Genomic DNA, 15653 nt, shown 5'->3' with positions numbered 1-15653 from the left:
TCAAGAAGGCATACGGCATGCTTTCATTCATCGGACGGGGTATTGAGTACAAGTGTTGGCAGGTCATGTTACAGTTGTATAGGACTTTGGTTCGAGCGCATTTGGAATACTGCGTACAGTTCTGGTCGCCACATTACCAAAAGGATGTGGATGCTTTGGAGAGGGTGCAGAGGAGGTTCACCAGGATGTTGCCTGTTATGGAAGGCGCTAGCTATGAGGAGAGGTTGAGTAGATTAGGATTATTTACATTAGAAAGACGGAGGTGAGGGGGGACCTGATTGAGGTCTACAAAATCATGAGAGGTATAGACAGGGTGGATAGCAAAAAGCTTTTTCCCAGAGTGGGGGACTCAATTACTAGGGGTCACAATTTCAAGGTGAGAGGGGAAAAGTTTAAGGGAGATATGCGTTGAAAGTTCTTTACGCAGAGGGTGGTGGGTGCCTGGAACGCGTTGCCAGCGGAGTTGGTACAGGTGGGCACGATAGCATCATTTAAGATGTATCTAGACAGATAAATGAATGGGCAGGGAGTAGAGGGATACATATCCTTGGAAAATAGGCGACATGTTTAGATAGAGGATCTGGATCGGCGCAGGCTTGGAGGGCCGAAGGGTCTGTTCCTGTGCTGTAATTTTCTTTGTTCTTTGGAACAGGGTGTCCCAGAAGGAACAGTCCCTGCAGAAGGCGGACAAGGGAGGGAGGGGAGGGGAATGTGTTTCTGGTGGTAGCATCTCGCTGGAGGTGGCAGAAATGGTGTCTGATGATCTTCTGGATATGGATACTGGTGGGATCGTGGTTGAGGATAAGGAGAACCCCATCATTGTTGTGGAAGGGAAGAGACTGGGTGAGGGCGGAAGTGTGGGAGATGGGTTGGACCCGGTTGAGGGCACTGTCGACAGTGGTACAGGGTGGGGAATCCTCAGTTGAGGAAGAAAGTGGACGTTTTGGAGGCCATCTTCTCAAAGTTGGCCTTAGCAGAGCATATGCGGAGGCTGAGGAACTGGGAGAATGGAATGGAGCCTTTTCACAATGCAGGGTGCGAGGATGTATAGTCCAGGTAGCTGTGGGAGTCAGTGGGTTTACAGTGGATCTTGATGGCCAGTCTATCCCCAGAAATGGAAATAGAGATCTCAAGGAAAGAAAGGGTGGAGTCAGAGAAAGACCAAGTGAAAGTGAGGGCAGGGTGGAAATTGGAAGTGAAATTGAACTTTTCCAAATCCAGAAGCAAGAGGGAAGGAGCACAGATGATATCATCAATATTTCGGAGAGAGTGTTATGGGTAGGGGCCAGAATTGGACTGGAACAAGGAATGTTCCACCTACCTCACGAAAAGACAGGCATAACGAGGACTCATGCGTGTACTCACGACCACCCCTCTGACCTGAAGAAAATGTGAGGAGTTGATGGAGAAGTAGTTGGGAGTGAGGACGAGCTTGGCCAAGTGGAGGAGGGTGGTGATGGGTGGGGATGGTTCAGGCCTTTGTTCCAGGAAGAAGAAGAAAGCTCTGAGACTATACTGGTAGGAGATGGACCCGTGAAGGGATTGCACGTGCCTGGTAAAGAGGAAGCGGCTGGAGCCTACAAACTGGAAATCTCAAAATTGGCATAAAGCATCAGAGGAATCGCAGATGTACGTGGGCTGGGACATGACCAGGGGAGAAAACACCAAGTCAAGGTAGGAAGAGATGAGTTCTGAGATAACAAGGTGCAGAGCTGGATGAACACCTGGTTATCTCAGATTGTCCAGCATCTGCAGTTCCTACTATCTCAGAGATGAGTTCTGTTGGGTTGGAGCAGGCTGACAGAATGGGTCTACCCAAACAGTCATGTTTGTGGATTTTCGGAAGGAGACACAAGCGAGCTGTGTGGGGCTGGAGGACTATCAGCTTGGTAGCAGTTGTGGGGGGAGATCACCAGATGAAATGAGATCAGTGACCATACTGGATGTAATGACCTGATGTTCCACGGTGGAACATCATGGTCATGGTCTGGGGAAGATAGGAGGAGGTATCTAAGAGCTGGCACTCGGCCTCTGTGATGCAGAAGTCAGTACACCAGACTGCAACAGCACCACCTTTATCGGCAGTCTCTATAACAAAGTCAGGGTTGGATCTAAGCCCACAGAGTGCAGTCAGTTCGGAAAGAGATAGGTTGGATCGGGTGAAGGGTGGCAGAGAAATTGAGGCCACCAATGTCACGTCGACAGTTCTCAATGAACAGATCAAATGAAGATAAAAGGCCAGAGGGAGAAGTCCAGGTAGAAGGGAGAGTGTTGGAGCTGGGTGAAGGGGTCTGTGGGACAAGGAGAGGACTCTTGTCTAAAGAAATGGACACGGAGGCGAAGATGGTGGAAGAAGAGTTTAATGTCATGTTGTGCCCGAAATTCATTAAAATGGGAATGCAGAGGGATAAATCTGAGACCCTTGTTGAATGCAGAACATTCAGCATCGGAGAGCGGAAGGTTGGAAGGGATGGTGAATACCTGACAGGAGGTGGGGTTGGGGAAGGGGTTGGAGTCAGAGGGAAGGGGAGGGGAGGAAGATTCCAGAGAGCCATGGATATCTCTGAGTTGTTTAATTTCCACCATCATTTGTGACTCAACGTGGCAGGGCTGCAGAGCTTGGATCGCTCATTTAGTTGTGGAATTACTTAGCATTGTCTATGATTTGCTGTGTGCGCTGTTTGGCACGCAGGTCATCCTGTTTTGTTACTTCAGGTTGACACCTCATTTTTAGGTGTACGTCCTGCACTGTTCATTGAACCAGGTTGAACCAGGTTGATCCCCAGGTTAATGGTAATGGTAGAGTCTGGGTTATGACGGCCATGAGATTGTAGATTGTGTTGAAGTATGATTTTGCTGCTGTTGATGGCCCACTGTCCCTCATGGATGCCCAGTCTCGATTGCTAGATCTGTTCAAAGTTTGTCCCATTTAGTACGGTGATTGTGCAACACAACGTGATTAAAGGAGGACTGACTTGCAGTCAGTTCTTGAATTGAATTAGCTTTATTGTCACATGCTTAAATGAATACAGTGAAAAGTTTACAGTCACTGCATTGCAGTGCCATCTTACATACAAAGGTACCTAGTTACAGATACATAAGTTCAAATCCTTAGGAAAAGGAAGCAAGTTAGAAAGGTAAAGAAATAAGTAGTCCAACATTATCGGTAATAGGAATAAATTAGAAAAATCAAGAAATAAAAAGTTGAGAATATTAGTCTTTCCAAGCCCCAAGGGAGACCTCTCCTTTTTGGAAAGAAACAAGAGACATGACAGCAACTGGTCAGAAACTGCTATTGGGGAGGATCCGTATATTGCCCTAAATTAGAAGTGTGTATTTATTAAGCAGCAGAAATGAGGGGAAGTTAGATGCAACATTATAAAATATGTAAGTCAAAGTAGGTAAGAGAGGGAGAGTGAAGCTGATACCAGGTTGGGTGGGAGGGTGAACAGTGACGAGGGCGCAGAGATCCTTCAGCATGATCTCGACAGGTTGGCTGAGTGGGCAAATCAATGGCTGATGCAGTATAATTTGGTTAAATGTGAGGTTATTCACTTTGGAAGCGAAAACAAGAAAGCAGATTACTGCCTGAATGGTTGTAAATTGGGAAAGGCGAGCGTGCAGCGGGACCTGGGTGTCCTTGTGCACCAGTCACTGAAAGTAAGCATGCATTTGCAGCAGGCGGTAAAGAAGGCAAATGGTAAGTTGGCCTTCATTGCAAGAGGTTTCGAGTTCAGGAGCAGGGATGTGTTATTGCGGTTATACAGGGCCTTTGTGAGGCCACAACTGGAATATTATGCAGAGTTTTGGTCTCTTTTCCTGAGGAAGGATGCTCTTTCTCTCATGGGAGCGCAGCCACGGTCTACCAGGCTGATTCTGGGGATGGCAGGTCTGACATATGAGGAGAGGATGACTAGGTTGGGATTATTTTTGATTGAGTTCAGACAAATAACAAAGAACAAAGAAAATTACAGCACAGGAACAGGCCCTTCGGCCCTCCAAGCCTGCACCGACATGCTGCCTGTCACAACTGAAACCCCCTGACCTTCTGGGGACGGTATCCCTCTATTCCCATCCTATTCATATACATGTCAAGACGCTCTTTAAAAGTCACTATAGTATCTGCTTCCACTACCTCCCCCAGCAGCGAGTTCCAGGCACCCACCACCCTCTGTGTAAAAAAACTTGCCTCGGACATCACCTTTAAACCTTGCCCCTTGCACCTTAAACCCATGGTCCCTGGTAACTGACTCTTCCACACTGGGAAAAAGCTTCTGACAGTCTAGTCTGTCCATGCCCTTCATAATCTTGTAGACCTCTATCGGGTCCCCCCTCAACCTCCATTGTTTCAGTGAGAACAACCCAAGTTTCTCCAATCTCTCCTCATAGCTAATGCCCTCCATATCAGGCAACATCTTTTCTGTACCGTCACCAAAGCCACCACACCCTTCTGGTAGTGTGGCGACCAGAATTGAGCACAATATTCCAAATGTGGCTTAACTTAGGTTCTATAAAGCTGCAACAATACCTGCCAATTTTTAAACTCAGTGCCCCGCCGATGAAGGCAAGCATGCCATATGCCTTGTTGACTACCTTTTCCACCTGTTGCCATTTTCAGTGACCTGTGTACCTGTACACCCAGATCCCTCTGCCTATCAGTACTCTTAAGGGTTCTGCCATTTACTGTATATTTTCCGTCTGGATTAGACCTTCCAAAATGCATTACCTCACATTTTTCTGGATGAAACTCCATCTGCCATCTCTCTGCCCAAGTCACCAACCGATCTATATAGTGCTGTATCCTTTGACGGTCCTCATCGCTATCTGCAATTCCACCAACCTTTGTGTCATTGGCAAACTTACTAATCAGACCAGTTACGTTCTCCTCTAAATCATTTATATAAGAACATAAGAACTAGGAGCAGGAGTGGGCCGTCCGGCCCTTCGAGCCTGCTCCGCCATTCAATAAGATCATGGCTGATCTTTTCGTGGACTCAGATCCACTTACCCGCATTCTCACTGTATCCCTTAATTCCTTTATTGTTCAAAAAATATCTACCTTTTTTTTAAAAATGTTTACTGAAGTAGCGTCAACTAATTCACTGGGCAAGGAATTCCATAGATTAACAACCCTCTGGGTGAAGAAATTCCTTCCCAATTCAGTCCTAAATCTGCTCCTTCTAATCTTGAGGCTATGCCCTCTTGTCCTAGCTTCACCTGCCAGTGGAAACATCCTCTCTACTTCTATCTTATCTATTCCCTTCATAATTTTATATGTTTCTATAAGATCCCCCCTCAATCTTCTGAATTCCAATGAATATAATCCCAATCTACTCAGTCTTTCCTCATAAGCCAACCCCCTCAACTCTGGAATCAACCTAGTGAACCTCCTTTGCACCCGTTCCAGTGCCAGTACATCCTTTCTCCAGTAAGGAGACCAAAACTGTACACAGTACTCCAGGTGTGGCCTCACCAGCACCTTGTACAGCTTCAACATAACCTCTCTGCTTTAAATTTCAATCCCTTTAGCAATGAAGGACAAAATTCCATTTGCCTTCCTAATTACTTGTTGTACCTGCAGACCTACCTTCTGTGATTCATGCACAAACATTACAAACAGCAAAGGTGCCAACACTGATCCCCGAGGAACGCCGCTAGTCACAGCCCTCCATTCAGAAACGCACCCTTCCGCTGCTACCCTCTGTCTTCTATGACCGAGCCAGTTTTTTATCCATCTTGCAAGCTCACCTCTGACCCCGTGCGACTTTACCTTCTGTTTTGGCCCTCCATGAGGGACCTTGTCAAAGGCGTTACTGAAGTCCATGTAGACAACGTGCACTTCCCCACCCTCATCGATCACCTTTGTCACTTGCTCAAAAAACTCAACCAAGTTAGTGAGACACGACCTCCCCTTCACAAAACCATCTTGCCTCTTGCTAATATGCCCATTGATTTCCAGGTGGGAGTAAATCCTGTCTCGAATAATGCTCTCCCATAATTTCCGCACCACTGATGTAAGGCTCACCAGCCTATAATTAGGTGGATTATCCTTGCCACCCTTCTTAAACTAAGGAATAACATTGGCTATTCTCCAATCCTCTGGGACCTCCCCTGTAGCCAGTGAGGATACAAAGATTTCCCTCAAGGCCCCAGCAGTTTTCTCCTTTGCCTCTGTCAGTATTCTGGAGTATATCCCATCAGGCCCTGGGGACTTGTCTACCTCATTGTTCTTCAAGAACCCCAATACCACCTCCATTTTGACCTCAACATGACCCCAACTATCTACACACCCTTCCCCAGACTCATCATCCACCAAGTCCTTCTCTGTGGTGAATACTGACACAAAGTACTCATTTAATGCCTCGCTCATTTCCTCTGGCTCCACACAAATTCCCTTCCCTGTCCTTGAGTGGGCCAACCCTCTGCCTGGCTACCCTCTTACTCTTTATATATGTATAAAGAGCCTTGGGATTGTCTTTAATCCTGGTGACCAATGATTTTTCATGACTCCGTTTAGCCCTCCTGACTCCTTGCTTAAGTTTTTTTTTGACTCTCCTTGTATTCCACCCTTGCTTTGTGTGTTCCCAGCCTCCTAGCCTTGATAAATGCTTCCTTTTTGTTTGATTAGGCTCTCGATATCTCTCGTTATCCAATGTTCCCTAAACTTGCCATACTTATTCTTCATCCTTAAAGGAACGTGCCGGTTCTGAGTTCCGTAAAAATTACACTTGAAAGCCTCCCACGTACCATATGTTGATTTGCCCTCAAACATCTGCCTCCAATCTACATTCTTCAATTCCTGCTTAATGTTGTTGTAATTAGCCTTCCCCCAGTTTAGCACCTTCACCTGACAACTACACGATCTTTATCCATCAGTACCTTTAAAGCTTACTGAATTGTGATCACTGTTCCTGAGCTGCTCCCCTACTGATTCGTCAAGCACCTGGCAAGGCTCATTCCCCAGTACTAGGTCCAGTACGGCCCCTTTCCTAGTTGGACTATCTACGTACTGTTTCAAGAAGTCCTCCTGGATGCTCGTTACAAACTCTGCCCCATCCGAGCTCCAAGCACCCAGTGAGTCCCAGTCAATAAATGGGAAGTTAAAATCACCCACGACAACAACCCTGTTACTTTTACATCTTGTCAAAATCTGCCGACATATCTGTTCTTCTATCTCCCGCTGGCTGTTGAGAGACTTATAGTAAACCCCAAACATTGTGATTGCACCCTTCCTGTTCCTGAGCTGTACCCATATTGCCTCGCTGTATGAGCTATCCAAGGTGTCCTCCCACAGTACAGCTGTGATATAGTCCTTAACAAATAGTGCAACTCCATCATCCTTTTTATATCCCCCTCTATCCCTCCTGAAACATCTGTATCCTGGAACATTAAGCTGCCAATCCTGTCCCTCCCCTAACCAAATCTCTGTCATAGCAACACCATCATAGTTCCAAGTACTAATCCAAGTTCTAAGTTCATCTGCCTCACCTGTTACGCCTCTTGCATTGAAACAGATGCACTTCAGTCCACCAGATCCGCTTTGATCAGCAACCACACCCTGCCTGCTCTTCCTCTGAGTTTTACTGGCCCTATTGTCTAGTTCCCTTTCAGTCAATTCACCTTTGCATTGGTTCCCATCCTCCCGCCCCCCCCTCCCGCCCGGGAGCCAATGTAGTTTAAATCCTCCTGAGTGACACCAGCAAACCTCCCAGTCACAATATTTGTGCCCCTCCAGTTTAGATGCAACCCGTCCTTCTTGTACAGGTCCCACCTGCCCTGGAAGAGATCCCATTTCTGAAGAAGAGTCTAGGCCCGAAACGTCAGCTTTCCTGCTCCTATGATGCTGCTTGGCCTGCTGTGTTCATCCAGCTCTACACCTTGTTATATCAGAGATCCCAATGGCCCAGATAACTGAAACCCTCACTCCCGCACCATCTGTTTAGCCATGTGTTGAGCTGTACTGTCCTCCTATTTCTAGCCTCACTGGCCCGTGGCACAGGGAGTAATCCTTAGATTAAAACCTTGGAGGTCCTGCTTTTTAACTTTCTACCTAACTCCCTGAACTGCTGCTGCAGGACCTCATCACTCATCCTATCTATGTTGTTAGTACCAATGTGTACCACCACCTCTAGCTGTTCACCCCCTCCCTTCAGAATGCTTTCTGCCCGTTCAGAGATATCCTGGACCCTGGCGACACGCCATCCTGGAGACTCTCTTACATCCACATAAGCGCCTATCTGTCCCCCTAACTATAGAGCCCCCTATAACTACTGCTCCAGTGCTTTTTGTTCTTCCCTTCTTATGAACAGAGCCAGCCGTGGTACCACCAGTCTGGCTGCTGCTGCTGCTGTTACCCCCTGAAAGGCCATGCCCCCCCCTCCCCCAGCAGTATCCAGAACGGTATACTTGTTAGAGAGGGGGACAACCACAGGGGATTCCTGCACTGCCTGCCCGCCCCTTCTAGCGGTCACCCAACTATCTGCCTGCACCTTGGATGTCACCGCATCTCTAAAACTACTGTCTATGATGCTTTCCGCCATCCTCCTGCTCCTAAGTGCATCCAATTGCTGCTCCAACCTATCCATGTGGTGTGTGAGGAGCTGCAGTTGGGTGCACTTTCTGCAGATGTAGTCGTCCGAGACACTGGAAGTGTCGCGGATCTCCCACATCTCACAAGTGAAGCACTTAACCCCTCTGAATGACATTTCTATCCCCAAATCAAATGACGGGGGAATCCCATAGAGACTTATAAAATTCTAACAGGACTGGACAGGGTAGATGCAGTTGATGCCAGAACATTGAGTGAATTCAAGAGGTGGCTGGATATAGCACTTGAAGCGAATGGGATCAAAGGTTGTGGGGAGAAAGCAGGATTAAGCTATTGCGTTGGACGATCAGTCATGATCGTGAAAAAATGGCAGAGCAGGCTCGAAGGGCTGAATGGTTGCCTCCTACTCCTACCTTCTTTGTTTCTATGTTCTGAGCTCCTGTACATTGAGAAAATGAAACACAGATTGGGTGATCACTTTGCGCAACACCTACATTTGTTCTGCAAGATTGACTCTGGACTTCCACTTGTCTGCCACTTTGATACACCACTATGCTCCAATGTCAACATTTCTGTCTCAGACCTACAGCAGTGCTTGAGCAAGACTTAACACAAGCTACAAGAACAATACCTCATGTTCTGCTTGGGGGACTTGTGGAGCCTTCAGGATTTGAATCATGTTAGAGCTGTAACATCTCCTGCGCATCATCTACCAACCTGTTATCACAGCTCCTGTAATGAAACAGGTTGCTTTCAGCATAGGCAGCCCATTATCACTTGCCTAGCTTCTCTCCTTCCCTGGCTTACTATCAACGATCCTTTTGACTGCCTAACCATTTTCTTTCTATCTCCGGGCTCCGTCTCCACCTATGCACACGGTCCTTTCCCACCCCCTAACACACACACTGCCCCACACACAGCCCACTCCATCATCAGTGTAAATACCACCTTTTCCTAGCTGCTCTCAATTCTGAAGATGAGTCACTGGACTCAAAATGTTATGTCTGCTTTCTCTCCACAGATGCTGCCAGACCTGCTGAGCTTTTCCAGCAACTTTGTTTTTCCTCCTGATTTATTTTTTGATTTCTCAGTAGTGGATTAGATAAACTGAGTGGTTTACTTGACCCTTTCCTTTGTCTTTGTCTTTCCTTTTGTTATGCTAATAGTTTTCCTTTTCTCCCTCAGATCCAATTGTTCAGATCGCCATTGACAACTCAAGGAACATCTTGTACACACGCTCAGAAAAGGGTGTGCTACAGGTAGGTCTTTTCATGTTATGACTACACTGCAAACCAATTGCTGCATTCCAGTGACACTGACACCTATTCACTGCATCACCTTGACATCCTTTGCTGCGTCATAGTGCAACTGACGTGGGTTGCTGCATGACACTGACACCCAGACACCGTATAATGCTGACACTGACACCCATTTGCTGTCTTATAATGACTGAAAAAGCCAGATGACTGTTCTACGGCAAGCTGCCCTTCTAGATTCTCACATGTCTGCTTCAAGCCTTCCAGTCGGTCAGCGCTGAAATGCTTGCAAATTTTTTGATAATTCTCCTTCATGTGATTGTCTCTGCCGTTCTCCTACATTGTCTCTGTGCGATCACACAATCTCAGAAGTGTTATGAATCATAGAATCATAGATCATAGAATCCCTACAGTGTGGAAACAGATCCTTGGGCCCAACAAGTCCACACCGATCCGAGGAGCATCGCACCCTGACCCATCCCTCTATAACCCATCTAAGCTACACATCCCTGAGCACTACGGGCAATTTAGCATGGCCAATCCACCTAACCTGCACATCTTTGGACTGTGGGAGGAAACCGGAACACCCGGAGGAAACCCACATAGACACGGGGATAATATGCAAACTCCACACAGACAGTCGCCTGAGGCTGGAATCAAACCCGGATCGCTGGCGCTGTGAGGCAGCAGTGCTAACCACTGAGCCACCGTGCCGCCCAAATGAAACCCTGTCATGAGTACCACTACGCCATTGCTTCCCGTCTGCTGATGCAGACAGATGCCATTCAGCGCAACGTGTCTGCACTGGCTCTTCAAACAAGTATTGGATGTCTCAATTGAACCTGCCTCCATCAATGTCTTAACGACTCGTTACGTGTAAAAGATTTTCCTTGCATCACCTTCACTTCATTTGCACATCGCTTTCATCTCTGCCCTCTTGTTCCTTTTACAAGTGGTAACAACTTCTCCCTATCTACTGTCTCCAGCCCCCTCATGATCTTGAAAACATCAGTCAAATCTCCCCACTGCTGCCTTCTGTCCAGTGAGAACATTCCTAACATTTCAATCTATCCTAATCACTGAACCATTTCTGGAACCATTCTTTCCATTGCATTCACATCCTTTCTATAATGTGGCGCCCACAACTGCACAATACTTCAGCAGAAGCCTAACAAGTGTCTTGTGCAAGTTCAATATCACTTCCTTGCTCTTGTAGTCTATGCCCCCATTCATAAAGTTAAGGACGTTGTATACTTTATTTACTGCTCCCTCCATCTGTCCTGCCATCTTCAGTAATCTGTGCACATACACACCAAGGTCCCTTTAGAATTATACTCACTATTTTATATTGTCTGTCAATGCTTTCCCAATCAAAGTGCATCATCTCACACTACTCTGCACAGAATCTCATCTGCCACCTATCAGCCTGCTCCAAGAACTTGACAATATCCTTTGGGACATCCACACGCTCCTCCTCACAGTTTACAATTCTTCCACGTTTAGTATCAACTGAAAACTTGAAAATTGTCCCCTGCACACCAAGATCCAGATCATTGACTTCAAGCTTCTTTGTTATCTCATCAAAAAGGCTCCAATAATTGAACGCAACTTTCAGTTTAGAAATTCATGCTGAATCTTTGTACTCAACGCACCTTTTTCCATGTGACTACGAATTCTGTCCCAAATAGTTGTTTCTAAAAGCTTCCTCACCACTGAAGTTAAACTAACTGGTCTGTAATTGCCACAAAAAACCTTACAGTCTTTTTGAATAAGTCTGTAATGTTGTCGGTTCACCAGAGTTATGGCATCTGCCTTGAGTCCATGGAAGGCTGAAAGATTGTGGCCAGTGACCCTGCAATTTCTACCCTCCCTTTCTTCAAAATCCTTGGAAGCATGTCAGCCAGTCTCTATGCCCTGTTAACTTTTAAGTACCAACAGTCTATCCAAGACTAATTTATTAATTTTGAACCCTTCTAGTGAGAGTTTCCTGTTCTGCCACCATGGCATACTTACATAGAACATTACAGCGTAGTGCAGGCCCTTCGGCCCTCGATGTTGCGCCGACGTGTGAAACCAATCTGAAGCCCATCTAACCTAAACTATTCCATTATTATCCATATGTTTATCCAATGACCATTTAAATGCCCTTAAAGTTGGCGAGTCTACTACTTTTGCAGGCAGGGCATTCCACGCCCTTAATACTCTCTGAGTAAAGAACCTACCTCTGACATCTGTCCTATATCTATCACCCCTCAATTTAAAGCTATGTCCCCTCGTGCCAGCCATCACCATCCGAGGAAAAAGACTCCCACTGTCCACCCTATCTAATCCTCTGATCATCTTAGGCAGCATCCTCCTGTTCTGTAAAGACAGGTCTAACATATTCATACCTGCTGCCTCCATGTATAAATGCCCTTTTTGTTCTCTCATTGGCCCAACTGCTCTTTTAGCTCTGTCGTTGTTTAGGTGCCGATTAAAAATTTTGGGATTCTCCTTTTGTGTTAGCTGTTAGACTTTTCTCGTAGTTCCCGTTTGCTTATTTCATTTGCTTTTTCATCAACCCCCACCTTAGCAAACTTTAGATATTTCTGTTGATTCTCAATTGTTTTCTTCTGCCTTACACCTGTTATAAACACACTTTTTTTGTCTAATTTTTATTTTTACATCATTTGTCATCCATGGAACTCTGCTGAAAGAACATAGAACAGTACAGCACAGTACAGGCCCTTCGGCCCACGATGTTGTGCCGACCTATTATCCTACTCTAAGATCAAACTAACCTGCATTCCCTTCATTTTACGATCATCCATGTGTCTATCCAAGAGTCGCTTAAATGCCCCCAATGTATCTGACTCTACTATCACCCCCCGCCGTGCATTTCACGTACCCACCACTCTCTGTGTAAAGAATCTACCTCTGACATCTCCCCATACCTTCCTCCAATCACTTTAAAATTATGCCCCCTCGTAATAGTCATTTCAGCCCTGGGAAAAAGTCTCTGGCTATTCACTCTATCTATGCCCCTCATCATCTTGTACATCTCTATCAAGTCACCTCTCATTCTTCTTTGCTCCAATGGAAAAAACCCTAGCTCCCTCAACCTTTCCTCATAAGACCTGCCCTCCAGTCCAGGCAGCATCCTGGTAAATCTCCTCTGCACCCTCTCTAAAGCTTCCACATCCTTCCTGTAATAAGGCAACCAGAACTAAAAACAATATTCCAAGTGTGGCCTAACCAGGGTTTTGTAGAGCTGCAGCAAAATCTCACAGTTCTTAAACTCAATCCCCCTGCCAATGAAAGACAACACACCATACGCCTTCTTAACCGTATCCACTCGGTTGGCAACTTTGAGGGATCACTGGATGTGGACCCCAAGATCTCTCTGTTCCTCCACACTGCCAAGAATCTTGCCATTAACCCTGTATTCTGCATTCACATTCGTCCTTCCACAATGCATCACTTCACACTTCTGGGTTCAATTCCATCTGCCACTTCTTTGCCCAGCTCTTCATCCTGTCAATGTCTTGTTGCAACCTAAAACAGCCCTTCACACTATCCACAACTCTACCAACCTTCATGTCATCGGCAAACTTACTAACCCACCCTTCCACTTCCTCAACCAAGTAACTTATAAAGATCACAAAGAGCAGAGGTCCCAGAACAGATCCCTGCGAAACACCACTGTTCACCGAGCTCCAGGCTGAATACTTTCCATCTACTACCACTCTCTGTCTTCTATTGGACAGCCAATTTTGTATCCGGACAGCCAATTTTGTATCCAGACAGCCAAATTTCCCTGAATCCCATGCCTCCTTACTTTCTGAATGAGCATATCGTGGGCAACCTTATCAAATGCCTTGCTAAAATCCATATACACCACATCCACTGCTCTGCCTTCATCAATGTGTTTTATCACATCCTCAAAGATTTCAGTAAGGCTGGTGAGGCATGACCTGCCCCTCTGAAAGCCATACTGTCTATTTCTAATCAAACAATGCTATTCCAAATAATCATAAATACTATCTCTCAGAATCCTCTCCAATAATTTGCCCACGACAGAAGTAAGACTGACCAGTCTAATTTCTAGGATTATACCTATTCCCTTTCTTGAACAAGGGAATGACATTTGCCACCCTCCAATCATCTGGTACTACTTCAGTGGACAGTAAGGACGCAAAGATCATCGCCAAAGGGGCAGCAATCTCTTCCCTCGCTTCCCTTAGAAACCTTGGGTATATCCCATCTGGCCCAGGGGACTTATCTATCCTCATGTTTTTCAAAATTTCTAGCACATCCTCCTTCCTAACGTCAACCTGTTCAAGCATATCAGCCCGTTTCATGATGTCCTCACAAACTGCCAAGTCCCTCTCTCTGGTGAATACTGAGGCAAAGTATTCATTGAGGACCTCCCCTAGCTCCTGCGACTGCAGGCGCAAGTTCCCTCCACTATCCCTGATCGGTCCTACCCTCACTCTTGTTCTTCACGTAAGTATAGAACGCCTTGGGGTTTTCCTTAATCCTACTTGCCGAGGCTTTTTCATGCCCCCTTCTAGCTCTCCTCAGTCCATTCTTCAGATTCTTCCTAGCTACCTTGTAACCCTGTAGACCCATGTCTGATCCTTGCTTCCTCAACCTTACATAAGCTTCCTTCTTCCTCTTGACTAAATGTTCAACATGTCTTGTCATCCAAGATTCCTTTACCTTACTATCCCTTCCTTGCCTCAGTGGAACAAACCTATCCAGCACTCACAGCAAGTGCTCCCTAAACAACCTCCACATTTCTGTCATGCATTTCCCTGAGAACATCTGATCCCAATTTATGTTCCACAGTTCTTGCCTAATAGCATTGTAATTCCCCCTCCCCCAATTAAATACTTTCCCATACCGTCTGCTCCTATCCCTCTCCATGACTATAGTAAAGGTCAAGGAGTTGTGATCACTATCACCGAAATGCTCTCCCACCGAGAGACCTGACACTTGACCTGGTTCATTGTCAAGCACCAGATCCAATGTGGCTCCCCCTGTAGTCGGCCTATGTACGTATTGAGTCAGGAATCCTTCCTGGACACACCTGACAAAATCTGCTCCATCCACACTATTTGCACTAAGATAGGTTCTTGATTATCAAGGGGGTCAAGGGTTACGAGGAGAAAGCGGGAGAATGGGGTTGAGGAACTTACCAGCCATGATTGAATGGCAGATCAAACTCAGTGGGCTGAATGGCCTAATTTCTGTTCCTATGTCTTATGGTTTTATGGTCTAAGGAGGTTCCAGTCAATATTAGAGAAGTTGAAGTCACCCATGACAACAACCCTATTACTTCTGCACCTTTCCACAATCTGCCTCCTAATCTGTTCCTCAGAGTCTCTGTTGCTATTGCAGGGCCTGTAGAAAACTCCCAATAAAGTGACTGCTCCTCTCCCGATACTGACTCAGTAGACAAACCTTCCTCGACGACCTCCCTTTCTGCAGCTGTGATGCCATCCCTGATTATCAATGCCACTCCCCCACCTCTTTTACCTCCCTCCCTATTTCTTTTGAAACATCTAAACATTAGTGGGAGTGGTGGCCTGGTGGTATTATCGCTAGAGTGTTAATCCAGAAACCCAGTTAATGTTCTAGGGACCTGGGTTCAAATCCTGCTGTGGCAGATGGTGGAATTTGAATTCAATAAATATCTGGATTTATGAGTCTAAAGATGACCATGAATCCATTGTCAATTGTTGAAAAAAACCATCTGGTTCACTGATGTCCTTGAGGGAAGGAAACTGCGATCCTTACCTAGTCTGATGTACATATGACTCCAAACCCACAGCAATGTGATTGACTCTTAACTGTCCACTGGGCAA

The 15653-nt window shown here is 46.1% G+C and overlaps 1 protein-coding gene across 1 annotated transcript in view; it reads left to right on the top strand.

Annotated features, from left to right (window-relative positions):
* Positions 1-773: 773 nt before the first annotated feature.
* Positions 774-15653, top strand: part of nup155 (nucleoporin 155) — a 172217-nt gene continuing 157337 nt past the window's right edge. The window contains exons 1-2 of the mRNA XM_048594325.1: positions 774-843; positions 9734-9807. Of these exons, the coding sequence (XP_048450282.1) occupies positions 774-843; positions 9734-9807 (144 nt within the window). The remainder of the gene's footprint in view (positions 844-9733; positions 9808-15653) is intronic.

Source organism: Rhincodon typus, chromosome 3 (assembly GCF_021869965.1).
Source record: "Rhincodon typus isolate 14 chromosome 3, sRhiTyp1.1, whole genome shotgun sequence".
NCBI lineage: Eukaryota > Metazoa > Chordata > Chondrichthyes > Orectolobiformes > Rhincodontidae > Rhincodon > Rhincodon typus.
Note: the sequence above shows the minus strand (reverse complement) of the source record. Positions and strands in the feature narration are given on the sequence as shown.